At 32.9% G+C, this 27626-nt stretch overlaps 2 protein-coding genes across 5 annotated transcripts in view; one reads left to right on the forward strand and one right to left on the reverse strand.

Moving 5' to 3' along the window:
* LOC139513648 (mitogen-activated protein kinase kinase kinase 20-like) overlaps window positions 1-13585 on the reverse strand; it is a 57800-nt gene extending 44215 nt beyond the window's left edge. The window contains exons 1-5 of one of the 3 annotated variants that reach the window (XM_071302327.1): window positions 13533-13585; window positions 6388-6561; window positions 6048-6135; window positions 5583-5681; window positions 5011-5076 (exon numbers count right to left, since the gene is read on the reverse strand). In XM_071302327.1, coding sequence (XP_071158428.1) covers window positions 5011-5076; window positions 5583-5681; window positions 6048-6135; window positions 6388-6534 — 400 coding nt within the window. In that variant the 5' untranslated portion in view covers window positions 6535-6561; window positions 13533-13585. Of the gene's footprint in view, window positions 1-5010; window positions 5077-5582; window positions 5682-6047; window positions 6136-6387; window positions 6562-7371; window positions 7498-13260 lie in introns of those variants that run through there. The other 2 variants (XM_071302328.1, XM_071302330.1) reach the window with 2 other exon arrangements.
* A 216-nt stretch (window positions 13586-13801) lies between these two features.
* On the forward strand, window positions 13802-26914 carry LOC139513608 (RING finger protein nhl-1-like). Of its 2 annotated transcripts, none has more exons than XM_071302265.1 (3): window positions 13802-13907; window positions 22926-23027; window positions 23694-26914. In XM_071302265.1, the coding sequence occupies exon 3, from the start codon at window positions 23703-23705 to the stop codon at window positions 26331-26333; it is 2631 nt and encodes an 876-aa protein (XP_071158366.1). In that variant the 5' UTR covers window positions 13802-13907; window positions 22926-23027; window positions 23694-23702; the 3' UTR covers window positions 26334-26914. The 2 variants fall into 2 exon arrangements, with proteins under 2 accessions (XP_071158366.1, XP_071158365.1); XM_071302264.1 differs by lacking the exon at window positions 13802-13907 and adding an exon at window positions 20820-21028.
* The last annotated feature ends 712 nt before the right edge of the window (window positions 26915-27626 follow it).

The raw sequence follows: 27626 nt of genomic DNA on the forward strand, positions 1-27626 counted from the left end.
TCAGGGGTGTACAGAATTTTACACCGTTGTTGAAAATTCATACACCCTGAGGCGCAGCGCCTGGGTGTATGAATTTTCAACAACGGTGTAAAATTCCGTACACCCCTGATTACACCAAGATAACGAATTTATTTCTTATGAACAATTATATTACTCATTTTTAAGCCAGGATGTAATAATTGCAAAATGGTAATGAAAAATTTCCAGGTTAACAATTTTTAAATGGCAAACTTACTGTGCATTGTCAACTACTTTTTTTGTTTATTTTAGGGAGAATTTCGAAAAAAAAATTGTGTTCTTTTGAATTGTTGGGGGATAAAAAAAATTAAAATATTTTTGGACTTTTTTTTAATTTTTTTTAATTTTGCAAAATTTTTATTTTTTATTTTTATTTTTTGGGCAAAATTTTAATATTTAAAATTTTTGGCAAGATAATTTTAAAATTATTTTTGGCAAAATTTTATTTATCCCCGGGTGAACAAGGGTGGGGTGTTATTTACACCAGGGTAATTAACCAATCAGATTGCAGTATTTCTGCTGCATAAGAAATAAAGCTATTTATACTGCAACTAATTATGTTTATTTCCTAAATATAGTAACATAGCTATATTTTGTATAATGTCAATTTCATCATGGAACACCTTCTCAACAATCAGGGGTTCATTAAGGGATGAAAATAAGTTTGACATTTGTGTTACTGTTTAAAAAGCTATCAATGTATTAGTTTAAGTTGCAGTATAAAAACAATATTAGGTCAATGTCATAAAAATATAAACTTTTTTGTACTCGGCGCAAAACTGTGGAAGGGCTCGGTAAAACCTCGCCCTTCCCCAGTTTCTCAGCCTCATACAAAAAAGTTTATATTTTTCTTTCATTGACCTAAATAAAGGCAACAGTAGTATACCGCTGTTCAAAACTCATAAATCCATGGACAAAAAACAAAAACGGGGTAACAAACTAAAACCGAGGGAAACTATACATTGTATATATATTCTTTATACCAAATTGCAATATCTCATTTTATGAATAATTTTATTGTTATGATACAGGTAATGAAGTTAATTACAAGTCTATTTAATTTTGATATCAATACAGTGTGTCTTTAGTACATTCTGCAAAATCAAGAATAAATGTCATGTGATTGCAGGAGAATAGACTATCCTATTACTACAAACAACTGCAGAAGATACATAAATAAAATTGAGAATGGAAATAGGGAACATGTCTAAGAGACAACAACCCGACCAAAGGGCAGAATCAAAGAGCTGAAAGCTCTGAAGAAAAATGACGCCACTGTCTCTAATATTGGGATAGTTTTTATGCAAGTCTGGATTTTCACAAACCGTAATTAGTTTAACAATGCAACATGTCTCGTAAGCATATAATTGATATTCGTATATGTGTGTGTGTGAAGTGAAGGTGCCAACTGGCTGGTTTTTTTTTTAAAGACAAATGAATAGGTCAAGACTACCTGAATTGTACAAATAAATACCGTAGAAAGGCTTCTATATTTCTCACTGGTACATAGGCTGAATCCGGGTCCGTTCGCGCCCATTCACGTTTGGGCCAACTCATGTTCGCCCCCTTTCACTTTCACACCCTACATGTTCGCAACTAATCTTAATTGGTTTTGTGTTTAATAACTCTGTAAGCAAGTGTTTTCTTATAAGTATAATTGTTGTCATTGTCTCAAAATAAAGTGAGACAGCATTTTTTTTTTGTGTTGAATAAATCTTAATCATGTTTTGGATAGCGTATTGTTAAAGATAATAATAATCCTTTCTAAATAAAGTGGTATTTTGTCAACGTTTTATTTAGCGTTGAATAACTCTTAATCATGTTTTGGTTAGTGTATTGCTATACTTTGTTTCATTGACCTCTTTCATAATGAAGTGAGATTCTGACTATTTTTTTTTTCTGTGTGTTGAATAAATTTTATCATGTTTTGGTTATAATAGTGGATTGCTATATTTTGGTTCCTATATTTTATTGTTTCGTTGTTTCAGATCAAAGGGCTTAAAAACAATTATCTTTTGTGTTTTTCCTTTAAAATCTTCAATGTTTTACTCATACCAAGCTATAAATACATTCAGTATTTACACCAAAGCAATTTAAAACAACAATCATGATTTTCCAATTATTCAACTTGAATTTGAATTAAAATTGGGCGCAAATGAGTAGAGTGCGAACGGACCTTGGGTGTGAATGTGCGAGGTGCGAAAGTGTATTGGGCGCAAACAGACCTGATACCACATAGTCTGAACCCCCTTCTCCCACAAAATATGAAGTAAATTAAAAACAAATTGTTCAGAGAACAATTGAAGTCTTTCCACTAGAAAAGATCTATTTTTATATTGAAATATAAAAAATCAGTTTAAAATGTTAGTTCCTATGGCTTTATGACGTCCTATTAACCTATGACCTTGACCTCAATTTCAAGGTCACAAACCATGGACCTTGAATCAAAATATCCTAGGTCTTTAATATGTTTGGTTAATGAGTACTACCACTTGACGCGTAATTTTAAATGTAAGATGGACAAAAACTCCCCTTTATTGTATGCGCAGCCTTTCAACCAAAATATACAAGTAAGGACATGTCGCAACTAATAATTTATGAAAAATTATTTGTCAAAATGTCATACAGTATTTGAAAAGAAGTGAAAATAAGCCAAAATCAAAATTTATAATATGACCTTGACCTCATTTTCCTTTTTAGTACCAATGACCTCATGAAGACCCTAGGTCTCTATCAGTTATGGTTTACCAGTTGAAAATGCATATCGCTTGAATCAAATGAAAAAGGGGGAATAACTCTCATATGGAGTCCCCATAGAGCTATGGTTCAAACGAATATTCTTATCCTAAATATGTAACGAGCAATTTGGTAAAATAAAATCTTTTACGGTTACGAAGGAGAGGTGGCCACAAGAAAAACAGTGTTTGGGGAGATAACTCTTACAACGTAATGTATTTTGTTATAATTACATTTGATATATGTTTCATTATAATACTTTATTCTGATTGGCTAACTGCACATCACATGTTATTCCTCAAGCAATTGCATCACTCAATAAAACTTTTCATTCATGATAACACGTGGTCCCACAATAAAGTGCACAGATGAATTGAATAAAAAAGTTATAAAATTCGTGTTTTCATGATCCTAGCTAAAAAAAGAAATTATAAGTATTGAATGTTTCTTTTTGTAACCTCATAGGGTTGCAAAAGCGTTGACCGTGTGCACATTTTTAGAATGAAGCGCTTATGCGCTTCATACAAAAAGTACTTCGGTCAACGCTTTTACACCTCAATGAATTTACAAAAAAAAAGCATTCAATACTTAAATGCAGTTGTAAATTTTTAAAGCAAAAAGAGTTAATACTAACTTTCACTTTTTTGGATGTTCATGTACATTTTGTATGTATTTATTTTTCTCAACTACATGAATTTTTTGGTGTATTTTTAATGATATATATGAGAAGTCCAAATAATTATTACGTCTGGCAAGGCTTTTTAAATTTTATTCTGGGACACCTTCCTATGACCACAAGGCAATGTTAATTTTTTTCTGGGACGCCTTCTTAGGAAGCCTTCCTACGAACGTCTTAGGAAGGCGTCCCAGAAAAAAATAAAATAGCCTTGTCAGACGTCATTATTGTTTGGACTAATACATGAGATATTGGATATTTGTATGCATTATTTAACCAGTTGAGTCTTTTACAGGATTGTTTGTTTAATGCTGTTTAAACATTACTGAAAAAAAAACAACCTTAAATTTGCTAATTATTTGGCATGAACGTTTGATTTATTGAAAGGGACTCATAGTTTTCCATTTAATTTTAATAATTGTCTAATGGTTAAAACAATAGCTTCGTTGTTTACTTTTATACACAACAACATATTCACTTTGGTTTCGTTGTTTACCTAATATTCACTATGTACTTGGTAACAGTTATTAATTAATTGAATAGAAAATATTATAATAAATATTATTGGAAGCCGAATTGACGTCAAATAGGTGCCGATTTGACTAGATGCCAATTTAACCAGGTGCCGACTTGACTTGTACGTTTCAATTCCTCTGCGATCGTTTGCGGTATTTTCTTGAGAAAACCTATTTTCCATCATCAAAGAGAAGAAGAAACTGCTTGAAATGATTCCCGAACGCTTCGTGATTGTTAAAATAAGTTTAATTCACTCAAAAAACAATTTTAAATCTTGCGATGTTTAAACAGGAAGTTTCAAAAGCACATGTAAAAGAAGAAATTAACCGGTGAGAGTGGAAATCCGTACATAACATATATCACTATAGTACGACTTTTAAAGCAAAACAGTTTCATCCTTTTGTAAAACAGTCTTTAATATACCTATCACATTAATGTTTGAAGGGTCTTAAGCTTATTCTTATATGTCGGTATGAAACACCAAAACGGAATGATAATAACCGATTACGTTTTGTAGTTTACAAAATTCTGGACTGGTTCCTGTCAAACTACAACACTTTGTTCGACTGTAGTGGAATACAAACAGAAACCAGTTAGTTTGTAAACTGGTTCCTGGCTGATTACTACACAATGCTCATGCATAATGATAACACAAGCACATTCCAGTTTGAAATAATTAGTAAATACGAAACCAAGCGCGGTAGGCAGAGAAATCAGGTCGGCAGTTATGGAACAATGACTGCGTCATTTTCCAAAAAAACTGAAGGACACCAATGGGATTTCAACACAGTGAGAAAAATCCTGCACCTGGAGGCGTGCTTTAGCTGGCCCCTTAACACTACTTTTACCCTGTCACATATTCTTGTGTATGTCCCAGGTCATGTTCCTATCATTGTCTTGTCATCATAATGTTATTTTTTATTTGGACATATTGTACAGTGATCTGATTTTTGAAGACTTTATGCTACCCTCTACATGACTTTTTTTATTTGTGTCATTGGATTGCTGTCTAATAAAAGTATAACCTACACTTTCTAGCTTTATAGAAACTTATATATAGTTACCATTTTTCGACTTCAAATCTCTGTGTATTATTTTGGTTGGAGCTTCTTCATGTAAGTAATTCATGCCTAAAAAGTAAATATTTATAGTTAGTAATTTATACCTGTACTTATGCTATAAAACATATATTTACAGTAATGAATGTACATATAAGAGTATGCATTGACCGTATTAGAGTAATTTTGAACCTATAACAATTTAAATTTACAGGAAGTAATTCCTGCAGGTATGAGTATACATTTACAATAAATGGTTCACACCTTTAAAACACATTAACCATGTTTACAGTAAGATATTATCATCTGTTCTAAAATTATCAGAACATTAACTACTTTTGTATCATACATAAAGCTTAAAAGATTTATTTAAAGTTGGTTAATATACATATAACAATACAACATACGCTCTGTAGAGCTTTTATCCGACATGTTTCTATTTCTAAATATTGTATATTTTGCTCTAAATATGAGAAGATATAATGTTATTATCAGTATCAGTGAAAAAAAAAATCTTCAATTATTTTGTTATTTAACTTTAGCAATGAACTCCAGTATTTGATATTATAATCAATTACCTTGTGCAATTTCTCTGGCCCATCTTACAATGTGGGCAAAATCTAACATATCTTTATCATTCTTCAGATAATCATATAGAGATCCATTCTTAGCGAATTCTAGAAAAAAGGAAAGAAATAGCACATACAACATGAAGATGTTGTGTAAAAAGAACAGAATTGTTTTGTTTCATTGAATGCTTCTTGAATAACTATTGATGAAAAATGGTCAAGTGACCAAAACATTTAGGCTTTCAGAATAGTAAAAATGTTCACAAAAAGATGCTAGTGTGTTGCTATCACACACAATACAAGTACGGCTTTAATCAATGTATAAAAGTTTTCACTAAGGTTTCACACACTAGCTTTCTATTTTAGATCGACATGAAGCAGATATATTTTTATAGAAATGATGCTTAATAATTATATTTCATCTCTTCATTACTTATATGTTAAATGATTGACCTAGAGTAAACTCATACAAACCTGTAACAAGACAGAAATTTGGTTCTTCATCCACAGCTCCATAAAACTGGATAATGTTTCTGTGACTCAATACACTTAGTACTTGGGCCTATAAATATAACAAATTTAACACCACAGATTATAACAATGAACCTATATATATGTAATAAACTACTGACAAAGATTTTATCAATGTCCATAACTAATTTTTTGCACAAAATCAATGAATGTCCATGGATGAAAGTTTTCGTTTGGCAAATCTTTTATGGGTTGTTACTGTGAGTAAATATTTTGGTACATTAACAAATGTATACACTATGGTGACTATGTGTTTTAAAAAAGACTTCAAATAGTGTATTACCTCTTTATCCAGTACTAACAACTTTTTAACTGCCACAATCAAGTTCTCTGACTTCCATCTTGCTCTGTATACACTTCCAAAAGTACCGCCACCACACCTTTCATAGAATTCTAGATCTTCAAAATCTATTTCATAAAATGCTGCCATATCCAGTGAACCTCCTCACATAGTCATCTGTAAAACAAAACATTATACTATGTAGGTTTTGTCAGTACAAAAATGTAGAACATAAGTCAAAATATCATTGTATGGTAATTTTAATACATTTTGTATATATTGTCCTAAGAATATGAACAAAAATTGTTATCTACATGTAGAGTCACCACAGAGCCAGATTCATTTAAAATTTATGGGAAATATTGACTCCATCTCAGTATTAAGAGTTCCACAATATAAACACTGAGCATGCTGAGCATTCGTTTCTTATAAAATAAAGTATTAGCTACATGCATGCCCCAAGAATAACAAAATTAGATAAATTAAAAATGTTTTCAATTTATCAAGAGAACATTTTACATTGTAGTTTAATATTCTAAATATCTTTAATACTGAATTGGGACTTATTTTTGATGTTGTAGAAAAAAAGCAAATGTCTTATCCCTTGTGGTTAACAACATCACCTTAAAATTTTGGCCAGGGATGAAATGATGTGAATGCGAAACTGTGGCTGTGCGAAGCGTTGCAATTTTTTGGGTTTTTTTTCTGACATTTCCCCTGTATGCATTTGTATTTCCCTGGAATCCAACAATGATTAGATTTTTGTTTAATTTCAAAATACCAACCAATTTATATATACATTTTGTATTTTCCATCATTCAATTCAGATTTATTTGGTGTAAAAGTTTCACATCCAATCTAATATTTGACATCCCCCAAAAACGGACCAATTACAGCACAACTTTTGAATATGGAACTTCAAAACATAGGAACTGAAATGACCCCCCGTTCCCGGAATGTGAGCCTCTCTATGTGTTTTTTGATTACTTGGCTTAACACATTGAAGGGGACATGGAAATACCAGGCTCCCGTCTGTCCTGTCTTAGCTCTATCATGTGTATAATTCATGCCCATTTTTGTGAAACTTATGTCATCAGCAATGTCTTTTACACCTGCAAACCAGATGCTCCGCAGGGCGCAGCTTTATACAACCGCAGAGGTTGAACCCTGAACGGTTGGGGCAAGTATGGACACAACACTCAAGCTGGATTCAGCTCTAAATTTGGACTGTGATTAAATAGTTGACACAGCATAGGTTTCTGACACAGAATGAATGTGGTCTAATGAAGTTAAAATATTTTTTTTGTCTTTGAGCAATTCACTATGCTGTTAAATATTAATCCTCTCAAAAAATGTTTGAAGAAATTTTATTTTTAATTATGAAATCTGAAATGAGAAAAATTTACCCCCCCCCCCCCCCCAATTTTTTTTTCACATTCCCCTTTCCCTTTTTCCAAAACTGATCTCAATTCAAATTTCTAATGGAGTTTGCAACAATAACTACTCATTTAAATACATCATAAAATATTAAAATGTAAAATAAAGTGCTTGTTATCACTGAATGGTAAAGATAGTTTTAATTTATCAGTTGGTAGTAAAAGTGAATATACATTGTATATTGTATAAAACAATGATTTAAGTTGATTCAACTACTATTCTGGACAAAGAATGATAACTCCAATTGAAAATATCTTGCTATTGCACAATATTGTGCAATTAGATATTTCTTACTATTGCAAAATACTGTGCATTTGAAAATATTTGCTATTGCACAATACTGTGCAATTGAAGATTTCTTGCTATTGCGCAATACTGTGCAATTGAAAACTTCTTGCTACTGCACAATACTGTGCAATTGAAGATTTCTTGCTATTGCTGAATACTGTACATGTGCAATTGAAAATTTCTTGCTATTGCACAATACTTAATATAATAATTTTGGATCCTGATATGAACCAACTTGAAAACTGGGCCCATAATCAAAAATCTAAGTACATGTTTAGATTCAGCGACAGCATATCAAAAAAGCCCAAGAATTCAAATTTTGGACCCTTTGGACTTTAATGTAGACCAATTTGAAAACGGGACCAAAAATTAAGAATCTACATACACAATTAGATTCGGCATATCAAAGAACCCCAATTCAGGGCTTCCAAAAAACATTTGAGCCAGCCGGACATTTTATATCTGATCCCGATTTTAATCCCTTAAGACTAAGTCACAAAAGGCAATTATGGTAATCAGATGGCCATTCCAATGATAATGACATTAGATTAAAAAACGATTTTAAACTTTACTTTGTTTTGGATGTTTGGATGTAAACTGTTAAATTGACAGTGTATCATTCAAAGTGTGCACATCAGCGTGCTCATATCTGCCATAGACTCTTTATTTGTGCAAAATGACATGTCAAAAACTTCATTTTCGTTTTGAAAAATCACATTTTTCTAAAACCAGATGTTGACTTGACAATGGTAAAACATGGACCGTAAACGGATACGTAAAATCCGTGTACGTTTGCAAAGCATGACTGAGTGAAGAAGCTCTTTCCACGTTATTTCTTCAACAAAATGCTTGAAATGAACGTTAAGATACAGGTATCAATGATAATTTTAGCATTTTGAAGAAATAAAGGATGCATAATTAAATTTCCAATCTTTGCACATGCGCACACGTGTTCTAGTTCATTCGACCTAGTTCTGACGATTTTTCATTTATAACCTTTTAAATTTTTTTATCAAATCATGTAGATAAACTAATTTCTTATAATTTTAATCTTTTGGACTAAATCAATGAGCTACAAACCGCTGAAATGTAAGAAAATAATTTTGAATAGACCAATCAATTTATACGATGTCCGGTACTGAACATAGTTTACCTGTCAACTGAACAGGTAGATATCACCTGTCCAACAACTAATTAGCCTTGATTAAAATTAGAAAGTATTGCAGTAGGGGTTGTTTTGATAGTAATTAATCATCATGTCACTTTTATGACCGGAAATGTGTAGATGTTAAAGGCAAAAGCTTGGGGCCCCAAAGGTTGGGTCAAAAAGATCGTGACTTATGTTAAAATGACCGAAAAAGCCTTGAAAACTAAAATGTATATGACCGTTTCATGCTTTGCCCAGCCGGACTTTTATCGGACATTAACCAAATGTCCGGAATATATGACCGTTTTGGAAGCTCTGCCCCAATTATTCAATTTTTGATGAAATCAAACAAAGTTCAATTTTGGACCCTTTGGGCCCCTTATTCCTAAACTGTTGGGACCAAAACTCCCAAAATCAAACCCAACCTTCCTTTTATGGTTATAAACCTTGTGTTTAAATTTCATAGATTTCTATTTACTTATACTAAAGTTATGGTGCGAAAACCAAAAATAATGCTTATTTCGACCCCTTTTTGGCCCCTAATTCCTTAACTGTTGTGACCTCAACTCCCAAAATCAATCCCAACCTTCCTTTTGTGGTCATAAACCTTGTTTTTAAATGTCATTGATTTCTATTTACTTATACTAAAGTTATTGTGCCAAAACCAAGAATAATGCTTATTTGGGCCCTTTTTTGGCCCTTAATTCCTAAACTGTTAAAACCAAAACTCCCAAAATCAATCCCAACCTTCCTTTTGTGGTCATAAACCTTTTGTCATAATTTCATAGATTTCTATTCACTTGAACTAAAGTTATAGTGCGAAAACCAAGAAAATGCTTATTTGGGCCCTTTTTGGCCCCTAATTCCTAAAATGTTGGGACCAAAACTCCCAAAATCAATCCCAACCTTCCTTTTGTGGTCATAAACCTTGTGTTAAAATTTCATCGATTTCTATTCACTTTCACTAAAGTTGGAGTGCGAAAACTGAAAGTATTTGGACGACGACGACGCCAACGTGATACTAATATACAACGAAAATTTTTCATTTTTGCGGTCGTATAAAAAATAAGTCCAGATCTTAAATTTTTAACCAGTTATGCCCCTAGGAAATATAATTATAATGGAAATCCCATTGCAATAGCTCTGAAGCTTTTAATTCTCATGAGATATAAATAACACCGTGTATCATCGTACAGCGGATATAGGTACTAACCAAGCGGGCGTGAGTGATTTTGATCTTACACGGTAACGAAAATCTTTGTTTTGTTCACATAATATCAATGTGTACTTCAATCTAAACATAATTGCTATTTTAAGAAATGATTTGGTCGTAGGTTGATGGTTAGAGATCTGTCTCATTATTTTCCCAAAACAAGAGGGATTACTAAAACATTGTAAATGCATGTGCAAATACTTGTCAAAGAAGTTGGCCCTCATCTCATCCGATATAATTCTATATTCATTGCAACTCTTTTTCTGATAGAAGGTCAATGTGTGTGTGTAATAAGTATAGCTGTTTCAATAATTGGCATTGAAATCTTTCATATATATGTTATTTTTCGATATTTTATCCCTAAAAAAGTGTTGTGTACGGTGTTTAGCTGACCACATAAATCCTAATGTACGGTGCATAGTTATGTTGTTGTACACCGTACACAAAAACATTATTTTTATACTCGTTTATTACCCAAAATGTTTCAAGGAATGAGTAATCACAGGTAGGTTTATGATTGGTGACTGTTACTTTTGCCCTGTATTAGGTTTCTTTCAGATAAAACATGTAAATGTCTCAACAACTGTATCGAAATTGAAAGTTGGTGTTGACATTCACAACTATTTCCGCTTGTACAAGTTAATTGTTCTTATTAGAATATCAAATTTGTTTTATGAATAGGAAAAAATCGATGCAAAAATTATTTGGGAGCAGGAATTTCAAATGTTGAGAAATGTACATTGAATATTGATCAAGCAAAACAAAGATTTTCGTTACCGTGTAAGGTCAAAATTGATCATGCCCGCTTGCTTAGTACCTATATCCGGTGTACTGATGATACACGGTGAATAAAAAGGTTTCAGATCAAACATGTCTGCGTATCATCATCCTCTACGCTTGCCGTAGACGCGCTATGACATAAAACTTTTAACGAAAAAATGTCAAAAACACTTTTCTGCGATTTATCCATCTTGTTTACATATAAACCTATATGATCCTAAATGAAAGTCAAAGACCACCCATACTTCTTCGGAAATGATAAGATGCTATTCTTATATCATCACCCGTGTTACATTTGGATAACTCTGTGTGTTTCTGCTACGAACACATGCAGTTATATATACTTTTTGGGGGGATCAAAATGAGTTGAATGCTTAACCCTTTCGCCGATGAGTCCCGGTTTACCGGGATTCACGCTTCAGACAGCTGACGATGAGTCCCGTTTTACCGGGATCGGAATACCTCTTTTATATTTCCCGCTCAAAACAGTGCAAACATGAGTTATCTTTCTTTGATGAATACCCGGATGAAAGTGTAAACATGGCGATTCCGTTTGTTGAAAACCGTGTCAAAATCAGAGGAAATTTACGGAATTTACGAGAATTTGAAATGAGGGAACATTTTTTTTTGAAAGAATATGGAAGAATTGAAGCCAAACTAGTATACTTTTTTGACATAAAATGTCGTTTTATGTACAAAACACTTGGAATGGACATCGTTCAGTGTGAGGAATTTGTACAGCGTCGTTAAATTTTTCAAAATTTTGCCGTTTTGGGCTAAAAAATTACGATTTGGGGTCAAAGAGCAGAATTTTAAGAATTTCACCTCAATAATGCCGAAAATTTGAAAATTTGAATATTTTATGAAGAAAAAATTATCAAAACATGAACAAAACTGTGAACATAGTGTTAGTGAAAGAAATAAATACATAAATAACTACAAACAAGTTTTTATTGACATTTATTATGAAGATCTCCCACTTAAGTTATAGTAGCCAGGGAAGCCATCGTCTCAGAGTAGCTTCAGTCTGGGCAGCAATCGGTGAAAGGGTTAAGCATCTTAGCATAAATGCAAGCTACACCACCGCTCTTCTGTTTGAATAGAGTTCTACAGGTACAGCAAAACTTGTTATGACATATAAACGTGTATGTTGCCTGCTTGGCGCAAAGGAATATCACCAATGTTTCTTATAGTGTTAAGATTTTGATGTAAATTTAAAACTGAAAATTATAAATCAAGGAAAGGAAAATAATACACTGTTATAGCTGTTTAAATTTATTTATATGCAGTTCCTTTTGGTAAATTACGGCAGTAAATATATCCATAACTGTAGAATTCTTAATTATTTAATGAAAAAATATAAGGCCTCTGCAATAAGTTTTTCTCAACTTGCCCAATTGGACAAGTAGATTTCAAAACTTACTTGCCGAAAGTAAAAATGTCAAATTGATATTTGTTTTTATCTTCTTTCCATGATTTTTGTTTATTAAATGTACTTTGATAATCAAATTTGAAGTAGATTTATTTTCTACAGAATGATTTACTTGTCCTGCTGGACAAGATTGATATGGCTTTTACCTTTTTCCATCTGGTACAGACAATCAGACAAGCGCTATGCCGAGCCCTGAATATCATCAAGATAACAGTATAAGAGTTGTTGAATATCAATTAAATGGTTTTTAGTCAGGTGTTTACTGAGTTTGGCCATAAAATGTGATTCATAACAATACAGGAATAAGTCTGCTATTTCAAGGAGCACAAATGGTGCCCACACTACACAGGAATACCTACATGTACAACTTTTTCTCAAAACAAACTTCTGTCAAACCAGTTATTGCATATGAACGAAACGAAAAAGGAGGGCTGAACAAACTGTGGCCAAGACCACCTGTGGATGAACTGGATGTATGGCCAAAACGACTCAAAATGCATTCCAGGGCCATTTCAGACGCCACCCTTTGGCGACTTCGGTCAGGAATTTTATTTTTTTGTATTAAATTTATCAACTCACTACACTCGTCAGTATATATTCTGTTTTCTGCAGTACACCCTCATTAATTAATCTGGTTGTCAACCTGCAAATGCAAATGCCTGATAATTTACAAGCCATATTTCCAGATAATGTTATGTCAGTTGTTAGGGCTGTAGACAACGTGAACGTTTTGGTTTCTATATAAAGGTAAGGCTTTGTATGTTCTATAGCTCTTGCATATTTGTAAATTTTACTATTTTACGCTGATTTGCACATATATTACATGCACAAAATAATGTGTGCCAGCTTACCAAAGAAAGTTTGTACCCTCGCACCTCACGTCTTTGTAAATCAGTGTATTTATGACGCTTTAAACAACAGAAATTTATAATATATCATTAAGCGTTCAATTGATTCAGAAAAAAAATAATAATTTTGCAACACTAAAAATTAACATTTTCAAGAAAAATTTAACTTTTTTATTATTTCTTAAACATGCAAAAAAAAAATAAAAGCATTTTTATTTATTTATTTTATCAAAGAATTTCTTCCAAAAGTCGTAAAATTTATTTACGGTACCGATTGCAACCAATGTAAACAAACAGGATCCATATGGCATGCTATGTGAGGACATTTAACAGTTCACTGAGGAAGATGACAGTTCATTTACAAATAGTAAAATACTGGTAAATGTGTTTTCATAAGTGTTTGTGGAAAATGGATGTATACGTTTCCATATTTCAAAAAGTAAATCTACTAAATAGTATATAAAAATGAAAGATGAAGGGATACTATCACAGCAACTCAATAACACAATCAACCAGATGGCATATTTTAATTAGTCTACTGTCCCACACACTTTCCAACTATGCAAACTGCATACCTTTAATGTTATGAGGTTGATTGCTTCTATACCTAATGAGCTCCTGTAGTAATGCTCTTTATATACTGTCAGGCATCAAAGGTTCATTTTCAGCATCAAATTGGTTAAAATTTAAAATTTTACCTTGCTGTAAGAAAAATATTCTTAACATGATTTGTCATACGTCTCATATGTGTATCCTGACTGTCGTTTTTGAGAGAAAAAAATAACACTACATGTATTTCGTCAAAATTGGTTAATTTATTTATCATCTAAAAAGAAAGTCAACATTTTATCATCAAATTACTTATTACTAGCCTAAATTGCATGACAGTTCATCTCTATAAAATTTAACCACATCTACTTATTTTGGCCTAGATATCTTGACATTTAATCTCTACAAAAATAATCATATCTACTTATTTTGGCCTAGATATCTTGACATTTAATCTCTACAAAAATAATCATATCTACTTATTTTGGCCTAGATATCTTGACATTTACTGTAGTCTCAACAAAAATGAACCACATCAATCTACCTTTTATGACCTAGATACCTTGACATTAAATCTCCATAAAATGAACCACATTTACTTATTATGACCTAGATATTATAACATTTAATCTCCACAAAAAATAACCACATCAACTTATATTTTTGCCCTAGATATCATGACATTTAATTTCTACAAGAATTAATCACATCTACTTAATTTGGCCTAGATATCTTGACATTCAATCTCCACAAAAATGAATCACATCTACTTAATTTGGCCTAGATATCTTGACATTTTATCTCCACAAAAACGAATCACATCTACTTATTTTAACTTAGGTATCTTGACATTTTATTTCAACAAAAATGAACACCATCTACTTATTTTGGCCTAGATATCTTGACATTTAATCTCAACAAAAATAAACATCATCAACTTATTTTGGCCTAGATATCATGACCTTTAGCTCCACAAAAATGAACACCATCAATTTATTTTGGCCTAGATATCATGACTTTTGATCTCTGCAAAATGAATAACATCTACTTATTTTGGCCTAGATATCTTGACATTTTTTTATCTCTACAAAAATGAGCACCATCTACTTATTTTGGCCTAGGTATCTTGACATTTTATTTCAACAAAAATAGACCACATCTTCTTATTTTGGCCTAGATATCTTGACATTTAATCTCTACAAAAATAAACATCATCTACTTATTTTGGCCTAGATATCATGACCTTTAGCTCCACAACAATGAACCACATCTACTTATTTTGGCCTAGATATCTTGACATTTAATCTCAACAAAAATAATCATATCTACTTATTTTGGCCTAGATATCTTGACATTTTATTTCAACAAAAATAAACATCATCAACTTATTTTGGCCTAGATATCATGACATTTTTTTTATCTCTACAAAAATGAACACCATCAATTTATTTTGGCCTAGATATCATGACTTTTGATCTCTGCAAAATGAATAACATCTACTTATTTTGGCCTAGATATCTTGACATTTTTTTATCTCTACAAAAATGAGCACCATCTACTTATTTTGGCCTAGATACCTTGACATTTAATCTCAACAAAAATAAACATCATCAACTTATTTTGGCCTAGACATCATGACATTTAGCTCCACAAAAATGAACACCATCAACTTATTTTGGCCTAGATATCATGACATTTAATCTCCACAAAAACGAATCACATCTACTTATTTTAACCTAGATATCTTGACATTTTATTTCAACAAAAATAGACCACATCTTCTTATTTTGGCCTAGATATCTTGACATTTAATCTCTACAAAAATGAACACCATCTACTTATTTTGGCCTAGATATCATGACATTTAATCTCTACAAAACTTTATCACATCTACTTATTTTGGCCTAGATATCTTGACATTTTTTTTATCTCTACAAAAATGAACACCATCAACTTATTTTGGCCTAGATATCATGACTTTTGATCTCTGCAAAATGAATAACATCTACTTATTTTGGCCTAGATATCTTGACATTTTTTTTATCTCTACAAAAATGAACACCATCAATTTATTTTGGCCTAGATATCATGACTTTTGATCTCTGCAAAATGAACACCATCTACTTATTTTGGCCTAGATATCATGACATTTAATTTCTACAAGAATTAATCACATCTACTTAATTTGGCCTAGATATCTTGACATTTAGTCTCAACAAAAATGAAGCACATCTAATTATTTTGGCCTAGATATCTTGACATTTTATTTCAACAAAAATAGACCACATTTCCTTATTTTGGCCTAGATATCTTGACATTTAATCTCTACAAAAATGAACACCATCAATTTATTTTGGCCTAGATATCATGACTTTTGATCTCTGCAAAATGAATAACATCTACTTATTTTGGCCTAGATATCTTGACATTTTTTTATCTCTACAAAAATGAGCACCATCTACTTATTTTGGCATAGATACCTTGACATTTAATCTCAACAAAAATAAACATCATCAACTTATTTTGGCCTAGATACCTTGACATTTAATCTCAACAAAAATAAACATCATCAACTTATTTTGGCCTAGACATCATGACATTTAGCTCCACAAAAATGAACACCATCAACTTATTTTGGCCTAGATATCATGACATTTAATCTCCACAACAATGAACCACATCTACTTATTTTGGCCTAGATATCATGAAATTTAATCTCCACAAAAACGAATCACATCTACTTATTTTAACCTAGATATCTTGACATTTTATTTCAACAAAAATAGACCACATCTTCTTATTTTGGCCTAGATATCTTGACATTTAGCTCCACAAAAATGAACACCATCAACTTATTTTGGCCTAGATATCATGAAATTTAGCTCCATAAAAATTAACCACATCTACTTATTTTGGCCTAGATATCTTGACATTTTATCTCTACAAAATTAACCATATCTACTTATTTTGGCCTAGATATCTTGACATTTTATCTCTACAAAATTGAACAACATCTTCTTGTTTTTGCCTTAGATATCATGACATTAATCTCCACAAAAAATAGAGATAAAATGTCATAATATATGAGGCAAAATAAGAAGATTTGGTCTGCTAGCAAATAGTTGATTTTTTTTTACCACTTCACCAGTTTCATTTGCCATTATTGAATAGCTCCTGTATATGTTATTTTAAAGAAAACTTTTTTTTACCAATGCATCATTATTAAAGATTCTTTCAGAAAATATCAACATTGTCCTGATGTTAAAATTTAAATTTTCATTGCAGATTCAGTATTTAGATCGTAGAATTCACAATTTTTTTCTCACCTGGTCATGTGAGCTATTTTTATTACTATGGGGTCATCACACATCATTTTAAAGTTTAAAACTTTAAACAAAATTTTCCTCTAGAAATAGTTTTAAACAAAATTCTCCTCTAGAAATACTGGACCAAGCTTCCTTGAATGTTTTGTTAGGGTTTCTAGTTGATAAATTTCATTCAGAGATGTGGTCCATGTAAAAATAAGACAGCTGGCATTAGGCATATAACTGTAGGTTTTGCCTTATATCCAAATAACTAAAGCAGTTAGAACAAAACTGACTGAGTGAAAATGATTAGCAGGTATCTTTGATGGACAGTATCTACCTTGAAATGTTCAGAAAAAATTGACATTCCTGATTTGAGTTTATTCCACCCAAAATGTCAATTTTAGCAAATTTGGATAAACTTCTTGAAAACTGGCATGCATACTGTAATAATTAAAATAGTAAAACAACCCTCTATATTAGTGTTCTCCCTTAGGTAAGATAGTAAAACAACCCTCTATATTAGTGTTCTCCCTTAGGTAAGATAGTAAAACAACCCTCTATATTAGTGTTCTCCCTTAGGTAAGATAAAACAACCCTCTATATTAGTGTTCTCCCTTAGGTAAGATAAAACAACCCTCTATATTAGTGTTCTCCCTTAGGTAGGCCGTAATTTTAGCGCCATGGAATGTGATGTTATATTTCTTGAATGAGATGCTATCCGAGTTGGTTTTCTTATAGATTACCTTATGGATGTGATACTATAATTTTCAGAAACAAGATGGTAGGTACCTTTATGTCTTTAAATTTTCTCTGTATACCAGGATGCTAAATGAAATATCTAAAGAGAACACTGTATAATATAATAATGAAATTTACTGAAATGTAATCATTGGCAAAATCGACAATAGACCATTTAGAAGAAATTGCCCCTGAATAGTATTTGATCAAACTTTTGAATTATTGTAAACTATGGTAGAAGAGTACAAAATTTAGACAAGATATTCAAATAAGTCAACATGTCCAAAATCATTGGTGGACTCATTGTAGAAGTTGTTCCCTTTGAATGACATCTTTTGGAGATCTTGATTTTTAGCTCAATACAGTTTCTTTCATAGTTTTCAAGATAATATAAGGCAAAACAAAACAATAAACACAAACAATTGGCAAACAAATGTCCATTAAGCTTGACAATAAATCCCACAAAAAGTCGACTGGTAGTTTTTGTTGTGTACTGTGTTTAAAAGTAAAAATGCATGTATCAATATTATTATTATTATAATTGGTCCATAGTTATAGCTGCAAAAACAATTCAATTAATGGCAAAATCAAAAAGATAAAAATATAAGGTTGAAAAATTCCGACACTGAGAAGCCTCTTGAATTTTGATGGAAATTGAAAGTTTAAAGAATTTCATATTCATGGCATACCGTATTTGCCTGTGTCAGATTTTTATAGTATGATTTTTGATTAAGAATTAGATATTAAACATTTAATTGCTTGCATTTTACCTTATCATAGTATTATTTAAATTTTCATATATACATTTTGTTTGATTGGGAGGAATAAAATAACTGAACTTTGCATTTTCTGAGAGGTTTCCTACTACTACTAGGGTTTTCTTAATGATCGTAAGTTTGTGCTTTGTTGCAGACTCAGTTGTATTGGTATGAAGAACAGCAATACAACTTTGTTCCTTTGCTTTTTGTGTTTTGTGTTGTGCATGCATTGATTTTATGTCATGGATGGATAGCCTTTATCAGAACATCTGCGAAATGTAAATTATATAATAGCTAGTATAATGCAAATGTATATTGCCTTGCATGCTTGATAAACTTATAATTGTGTGTGGTCGTAACTCTTGCATTTATTTAGAGATTTATGCACAAGACATGCTTTGATAAAAAAAACTTACTTCAGAGATAAAGTTTCTAAAAATAGCGAAACAAGCTAGTAACATAGTGACCTATCTTTTCTTATTTGTACTTTGTACATTAATGTTTAAATGTCGATAACCTAACTTTGCTAAGCATATGTTGATGAGGCTATGAGGGAAAGATTTTGTATTCGCTAGTTTATCTATATGCCGGTATTATAATTGTACAAAAATAAACTGTTGCTGTATTGTTTTTTATTTCAAAATAAGGCAAGCTCTATTGAAATTTGAGTCAATTAATTATTTGAATGGGATACTGATAGTAGTTTGCAAGTATTTAAAGGAGTTTCAGAGAATGAATTACATGAATTTAGACTTGCTGTTAGAAGCCATTACAATTTACTCTCGTTCTCCAATCTCTGTACGTTGCTATAGAGTCAGAGTTATCCAGTAACATCATGCTAGTGACACTTGATTCGATATTGTAATTGTTGAAAACATATATAGCGATCTGCTCTTCTATGTACTCGCTTTTCTATCTATATTTTCCTTCGTACTAGGGAATCATCGTGGCTGCGCTCTTGGTCTTACTAGTGCGTTGGCAGCATTGGTTTAAGTTTGCTGAGGGGCTTTCCTGGAGATTCCTTTCAACATCCCTTGTGCTTTTTTTCGCACTGGCAACAATATGTTTAGACCATCTCTAAACATTTTGTTTTTGGTGGCTACGTAAAGTGGTTAAAGGCTTATGCAAAATCTAATGCTATCATGTCGGTTAACAATTTACTGTACTTTGTAAATGTTAGATCATGTAAGTCGAGTATTGCACGATCTCTAACTTCTGATGCCATGCTGATTTATGGAACAGAAAAGTGACTGTTGCAGCTAGTTAATGGCTAATTTCTTTCAGTGTTCGTGGTAGAGTTTTCTGACATACTGTTTTGATAGGGTTAAGTGGGGTTTTTTTTTCTTTTATTCAGCGCTTCTACTCTATTTACATTTATAACAATTATTCACATAGAGTTGAAAGTTATTTCCAATTTCTGGTACTTCTTTTTTATTGTCTTCAATAAACACTGATTGTAATTGATGGTTGAGTTTGTTTGCCTTGTCGACTGTCTCATTTGATGTGATTCATTGGTGTTTTAAAGGTGGTACTCAATTTCAAGTTGTTTCTTTCCAGCTGCATTTTAGAAAAGATAAACCTTTTTGGTGGTTTGGTTTGTCGTCAAGTTCAAATATGTTTGACACATTTAGTTCCAGTAACATTTCAAGTTGGGTGTCTATTTTTTAATTAGTTGTTTCGATTGTTTTGTGTATCAACTTAAACATTGCATGTGACTACCCTGTTGCATATAGAGCCTCAAATTATAGCTGTGATGCCAAAAAAGCAACTGCGTATGATCATATGATGTGCGTTTATATATATCTCAATTGTTTACTAACACAGTAGTATAGTCTTTATCCTCATCCGTATACATTTCAGTTGTAGTTTTCTAATTAGTTTGAAAACAAACCTGCTAATTAAGTCTGCAGACCTGGTCAGATCTTTCAAAAACAAAAACATGTGAGCTGGAATGGAAGTATTTTGATAAAAAAAAATAGTCTTTAAATCAGTGAATTGGAATTCCTTTGTTACCTGAAGATTGTGTGAAACATTATCAAAAAAACTGTATTTTTTATGTGTGTGTATGCTTTATCAAAAGATGCAAATGATGATAAGTGTGCATTGTTAAATAGGACATTGCGTACATTAACAAAACTAGGTTCAGGTATGTTTGATTATGCATGAGATAAATATGTTTTCTTCCTGCATCAAATTAATATTAATTCACTGATAGTAACAATGATAAATTATGATTTATCCTATTTTTTTCAATTTTACATCCTTCCAAGATTTCCATTTTATATCTATATGTTGCTTGCTAATATATTTTTAAAATGCAACTTTTTTTATTGTGATCTATAAAACATAATTTTGATTTTATTTATAACTAGGCGAGTTAATTATTTTTAATATTCATTGTTTGAATGCAGAAATTATTACAATTCTTAGGAGATTTAGAAGGAAGTTTGCTAATTGCGTTTTGGTTTCTGTGTGCTCTTTCTATATTGATGCAAAGCCCGCAAATATTTTGGCAGTATTTTTTTACACCCAGAAGAAATCCTACATGAGTCATTCTTTTATTATAAATTTTCACTAATTGGATTGATTATAATTGACATTTTCACAACAAAGACGTATATCCTTCTGTTACCATAGACTACAGTTACAGATATCTTGCTAAGACGTGTAAGCACGCGCAGGAATCATTAAAGATTGCGTAATAATTCTGCATCAATGAAATATTTGATCTGCTTTAAAAATACCAAAAGGTCAATTCCATTGCGTCTACATGGACAATAGAACGCAACGAAACACTTGAAACCATGTACACACTAAACCATCATTTGCAGAATGTTTGTAAGTAATCCAGTTAGTTGCTAGATTGATGTACACGAGGTTGAATCAAATATGTTTTTAATTCTTTGGTTTGTTTTAAAGTTGATTTGTAACGATCTGATTTCTACACCTTAAACAAATGAAAATATAGGTTAATTAAATGACATCTAGACTAAACTACACACGAAAGGCTGATAGATATAAGCGAGTCCATTCATCGTAAATTGTTTATTTAGGACTTTTTATAAATTGATATACGTTTTAGTATGTTATAAATCGAATATGAAAATTGATTTCAATCTGGGAACACCAATCTAATTAAAAACCGATCTCTCATCGCTCCTGTTTCTGATATGTCGCGTATCAGAAACAGGAGCGATGAGAGATCGGTTTTTAATTAGATTGGGGGAACACGAATTTGACAGGAAATGTTCTTTTAGTTAGGGCCCGCCTAATGCATGGCAGGTCGCCCAATAGTGATCAATCTGTTCGTCTGTCCGTGTCAATTGGTGTCCGCTCTTAATCTAGAGAATCGTTATAATTTATACTTTATACTTGACATGTATATTAACCAACACCAGAGAGTGTGTCGACTCATAAAGTTCAAGGTAAACAACTTTCAGTTGACAACCCCATGTCCTATGGTAAAGATCGTGTCCGCTCTGTATCTTGAGACCCGTTATGATTTTAAAGTTTACACTTGACCTTTATGTTAACCAACACTAGAGGGTGTGTCATAATGTGTGTACAGCTTCCTATGTGTAAGGTTCGTCAGGCTGTCTGTCGGTTCTTTCGTTACAACCATTAGTCAGAAAAAGAAGAAGAGAAAACAACAGCAGTCACAGTTTAGCATAAAATAAATATGAAATAAAAATGAAGACAATTTTAATTTATTTGATACCATACCACGACGGGTTCATTCATTTTTTTTCTCTGTCAGAACTTTCATTTGCATGATCATGTGATGTTCCTACAGTACTGAAGCCTTAAATTTTGCTGTTATAACATCATTAAAAAATAAGGATATGTGAATTGATTGTCATTAAGATAGCTTTATCCATAACGACAAAAAAGAACGCTGTGAAGAATTGCAGGTCACCATACGGCCTTCAATAATGATCACAACCAATGCTTTAAGTAAGGTATAAATTGTTTGGAATACTAGTAAAACTCCTTTGAATTATATGCGTTATTTTTTTATGACTTACAGATCTATATCATTTCAGAAACAAACCACGTGCAAAGACATAAAGAGGATCTATTATAAAGCAGTGCAACTCCATGGTCGCGTGTTCGTCATCTTTACATATGAGGAACATCACTAAAACGTGAGATATATTTTTGAATAAAATAATTATTGTCAATACTTTTTCATCATTAAATATTTGGTAGGAAAGTATAAGCTTTCTTTTGCTGTACCAACACACTATATTCGTTTTAAATAAGACATCAACTTATGTAATCTAAGACACTATGAAAAAGCACATGGATGGTTGATACTTTTACTTAGATTTATAATACAAGTCAACTATATATCATTCGACGCCTACACGTGCATTACGGTTAGCAAAGGGGAATGTGACATGACAGTTGCACTTGTAACACGCCAATTCTTCGTCTATACTACAGAATGTATTTATTATAAAAAGTATATTACTGAACTATTTATCATTGGAATACATTTCCTTCTAAACAATTGTGATTGGTATATATTTTGTTGTTATCGTTTGTCAAACTACGAAGTCGGATAAACAAATAAAACATCATAAATTCGTTATTAATTTTTCTGATTTTTGTGTATATGTATTGCATGTATATTTTGCTAAATTGAGAAATAGTTCCTTGACAAACATAATCTCTAACTGAAAGTAATCGACTTTTTCATGGAGTACAGTTTGTGTGTTTTCAGTGTCAGCAATTAATCCGCAGAAAGAGACGAGCTGCCATCTTTGTGACAGATTCCTACGTGTAACACACTTTCCTTTTTGTTTCAGACTTAAAACATGGATGACGAACTTTTATACTCGGCTGGACAAATAGAACAACTGTTAAAATGTGCAGTATGTCTCGATAGATTTACCAATCCAAAAATATTACCATGTCAACATACTTTTTGTTCTACTCCATGCTTAGAAGGACTCGTCCATCCGATCACGAGATACATCAAATGTCCAGAATGCCGTGCAGAGCATCGTGTACCGTACGAAGGAATAAGAGGATTTCCGAATAACATTACCATTCAAGGATTTCTTGATCTGCGCTCCCAAAGAAACCAAAACAGGCACCAAGAACAAACGGGAGGAGCAATTGGACAAGTAGATCAGGGACATCACAGGGCGAATACCGCAGCGGAAGCGGCAGCAGATGCCGCAAGTGCATATATCAATGCCGTAGTTGATGACCAGGCACCCGCAGTAGCTGCGGCATCACGAAGTGGTTGTGCAGTTTGTGGCCGCGAAGCGTTTTTGGCTCGATGTGATCACTGTGACATGATTGTCTGTGTTTCATGTCAAAATTCTCACACTGAACAAATTAAACTAGATATTGTCCGTCTGACGGGACAGATAAGACGCGGTCTCCCTACTATATCTAACGCTATTAGTAGTATTGAGAGAAAGTCTACACAAATTCGGCAGAGAACTGAAGCTATCAAATCCGATATTTCAGAAGCAACCGAACGTTACATGAATGAAATTAGAAACAGACAACGTCTTCTTCATGGTGAGGTTGAAATGTTTTTGCAAGGAGAGACCAGATCATTGTCAATGCATGTTGAAAATCTTGAAGTTGAAATAGCGAGTATTTCGAGTTTCAGTGATACGACGGATTCTTCTCTCGCTCGGTCGCAGGCAAACATTCCTATTCAGGATTTAGTCGATATACGAAGACAATGTGTAGAATACATGGAAGCCCTAAGAGGCTACGAGAATGGCAATTTCGAGGTTCCCAGAGAGCGATATCTACAGTTCATTGTTGAAGAAAACAGGCTTTTAAATGCAATAACTAACTACGGAGAGGTGGTTATTTCTAATGTTCCACCAGAATCTGCTACTCCGTCAAGAGAAGAATCGCCCCAAGATGCACCAGCATCACAGTCAACACCTATCGTCACTTCGTCACCAGCAATACCAGTTTCTTCGACAATAACATCTGTTATGACCTCAACGCCTTCATCGATTTCGACGTCATGGGCGCCTTCAATGGAGGCGGTAGATCGCGCAATCGCTTTGATACGATCTGGAGGCCGAGATAATTTTCAAACACCAAGTCCTGGGCGCTCTCTGACTCCAGAATTCAGACCCCTTCCACCAAATGGTGGCACAACATATCGTCGAAGTTTGCAAGAGCGCAGGCGACACCACATGACTGATAGCAGAATAGCAGGTTTGTTGAGTGGCAGTGCTCCTTCCGTTTATCATCGAACAGCCACTCAGCCAAGAAGACAAAGAAGTTTAACCACAGGTGCGACATTGATGGATATTCAAGGAGCATCTGGATTTTACCAAAGGCCCATACAACACTCAATTGAAGAAGAGGAACCCTCGCAAGTTTATGCTAATGCACGTAGTCGGACTTTTGAAGAAGAGGAAGGTCAAGAGCCAGGACATCAATTGTCTCGTGTTAGTTCGGCTGAAGCGAGACTTAGATCAAGGCCTGCTGTAAGATTTGATATTAATGGCTCTGGAGATTCGGATTCCGGAGAAGAACCAATTATGAATTTGCAACGTGTGTCTTTTCAAGGAAATGAAAGTACAATGGTTTCTGAGGCGATAAATAATTATCAGGACAAAGGTCGGGCTATTATAAGGTTTGGAACAAGAGGTAGTGATGAAATGCAGTTCACATGGCCACGTGGTGTTGCAGTTTCGGGTCGTGATAATACAATTCTTGTTGCAGATAGCAGCAACCACAGAGTGCACGTTTTCGATTCAGTAGGACGCTTCATTAAAACTTTTGGATCTTACGGCCAAAGTGATGGCGAGTTCGATTGCTTAGCTGGTGTAGCTGTGAACACTTTTGGACAAATAATCACATCTGATCGCTATAACCATAGAATCCAAGTATTTGATCACAATGGTACGTTTCAGCATATGTTCGGGGAGGAAGGTGTAGACAATGGTCAACTTCTGTATCCTTGGGGCGTTGCATGTGATAAAATGGGTTTCATTTATATATGTGACAAAGAAAATCATAGGGTACAAGTATTTCAAGCGAATGGTAGTTTTGTTCGTAAGTTAGGCGGGCTTGGGCATAGGTTTGGTCAAATGGAAAACCCTCACTATCTAGCGATAAGCCCCGACAATCGCATATACGTAAGCGATAGTAGTAATCACCGGATACAAATCTTTAGTATGTATGGTGACTTCTTGTTTAGCTTTGGATCGCCAGGCACAATGCAAGGACAAGTCAAGTTCCCCAAGGGAATTGCTATTGACGATCAAGGCTTTGTTGTGGTGGCAGATAGTGGCAATAATCGTATTCAAGTTTTCCATGGCGACGGACGGTTCTACTGTATGTTTGGAACTTATGGAAGTGGAAATGGTCAATTCAAAGGGTTAGAAGGTGTCGCCATCTTAGCAAACGGGAATGTGGTTGTTAGCGATCGAGAAAACCATAGAATACAAATTTTTTAACGGATACAGCTTGTGAATATAAAGTTTGTTATCAGAAAAAAGACTTATCATACAAATTATGTAAACAGCTCGTTAGACCACAATGAGGTATGAGTTGTACGACCAGTTGGTCCTGAAAGCATTATCCTTTTAAAAAATTTGTCATATATATAGTGCTATCTGAATCCATATATTGAATCAATTTTTTTTTGGACAAAATTATTCAATGATTAATTCATTGTGATGTCTGTATTGATACATTAGATCACACAGATACGTACATAATGTTGTATTTCTAGTATAGGGGTAAAAGGATCATAATTGTCCGTCACAATACATCTATACTTTGTTTCTCGCTACAATATGCACGTTATTTATATACTATTAGCTTAGTCGATTGTACACTCTATAGCAAAGGTTTGTTATGTGTTTCTTGCACGACTAGAGTTAGTTAGCTAAAAAATAGATAGAACCCTCAGTAGCTATTTTTCAAGTGCAATAAATCTATTTCAAAATAGCTTATTGTTTCCCGTACATTCATACATGCATTTAAATACTAATAATTTGAAAAGTAAATTATGAATAGAAATATCCATTCCATTCACATTTGTGTTTTTCTTTTTCCTTTATTAATTTATGATTCGTCTATGTAAAATTTATAAAACAAAGGGTCTGGGAAAATCATTTGTAGGAAATTTATTTGTAGGAAATTGTACCATATCAAACGGTATGCATATATAGTAATTAAGAGGCCTATAAATCAAATCTAAGCATTCGGGACATAAATTTCGTTCGAACTTTTGTTTTTACTACACTGAAAGTAGCAGTGTCGTTGTATATTGTCCTGACGATGTATTAGTTCTTTTGCCACCGAGTGTTAACCAAACCATAGTCTATATATAACAAGCTTTTTAAACGGATCCTACTACGTCTTTGAGTTTGTTTATTTCTAGCAAAGCTTGAAAAATGAGCCACTATAGATTTCATGTTAGGAATATATTGATACTGTTTTACTGCCAGTTTTTTGCCTCAGTTTTTTTCTCTTTTTATATTCCTTTTTACTCGATTTTTCTGTTCTACAATATTTTGTATATATTATTGAAGCGGTATATAGCAGTTGTCAGTAATGCAAATGGAAGTTTTTAACGACCTTGACTGGCTATACAGCCCTTGCACGGTCGGTATCAGTAATGTGCTGTTTGAATCCTGTTAAATATGCCCAGTACTTCTACATTTGGGTTGAAAAGAATACCTGTCCACAAGTCACGTTCCTCTTGTGCAATGTTTTACAATAGATGTTTTATGATTTAAGTT

Source organism: Mytilus edulis, chromosome 2, assembly GCF_963676685.1.
Source record: "Mytilus edulis chromosome 2, xbMytEdul2.2, whole genome shotgun sequence".
Taxonomy (NCBI): domain Eukaryota; kingdom Metazoa; phylum Mollusca; class Bivalvia; order Mytilida; family Mytilidae; genus Mytilus; species Mytilus edulis.

Coding starts and splice junctions, on each gene's coding strand:
- LOC139513608 (XM_071302265.1), top strand. CDS start 23,703: ATGGATGACGAACTTTTATACTCGGCTGGACAAATAGAACAACTGTTA.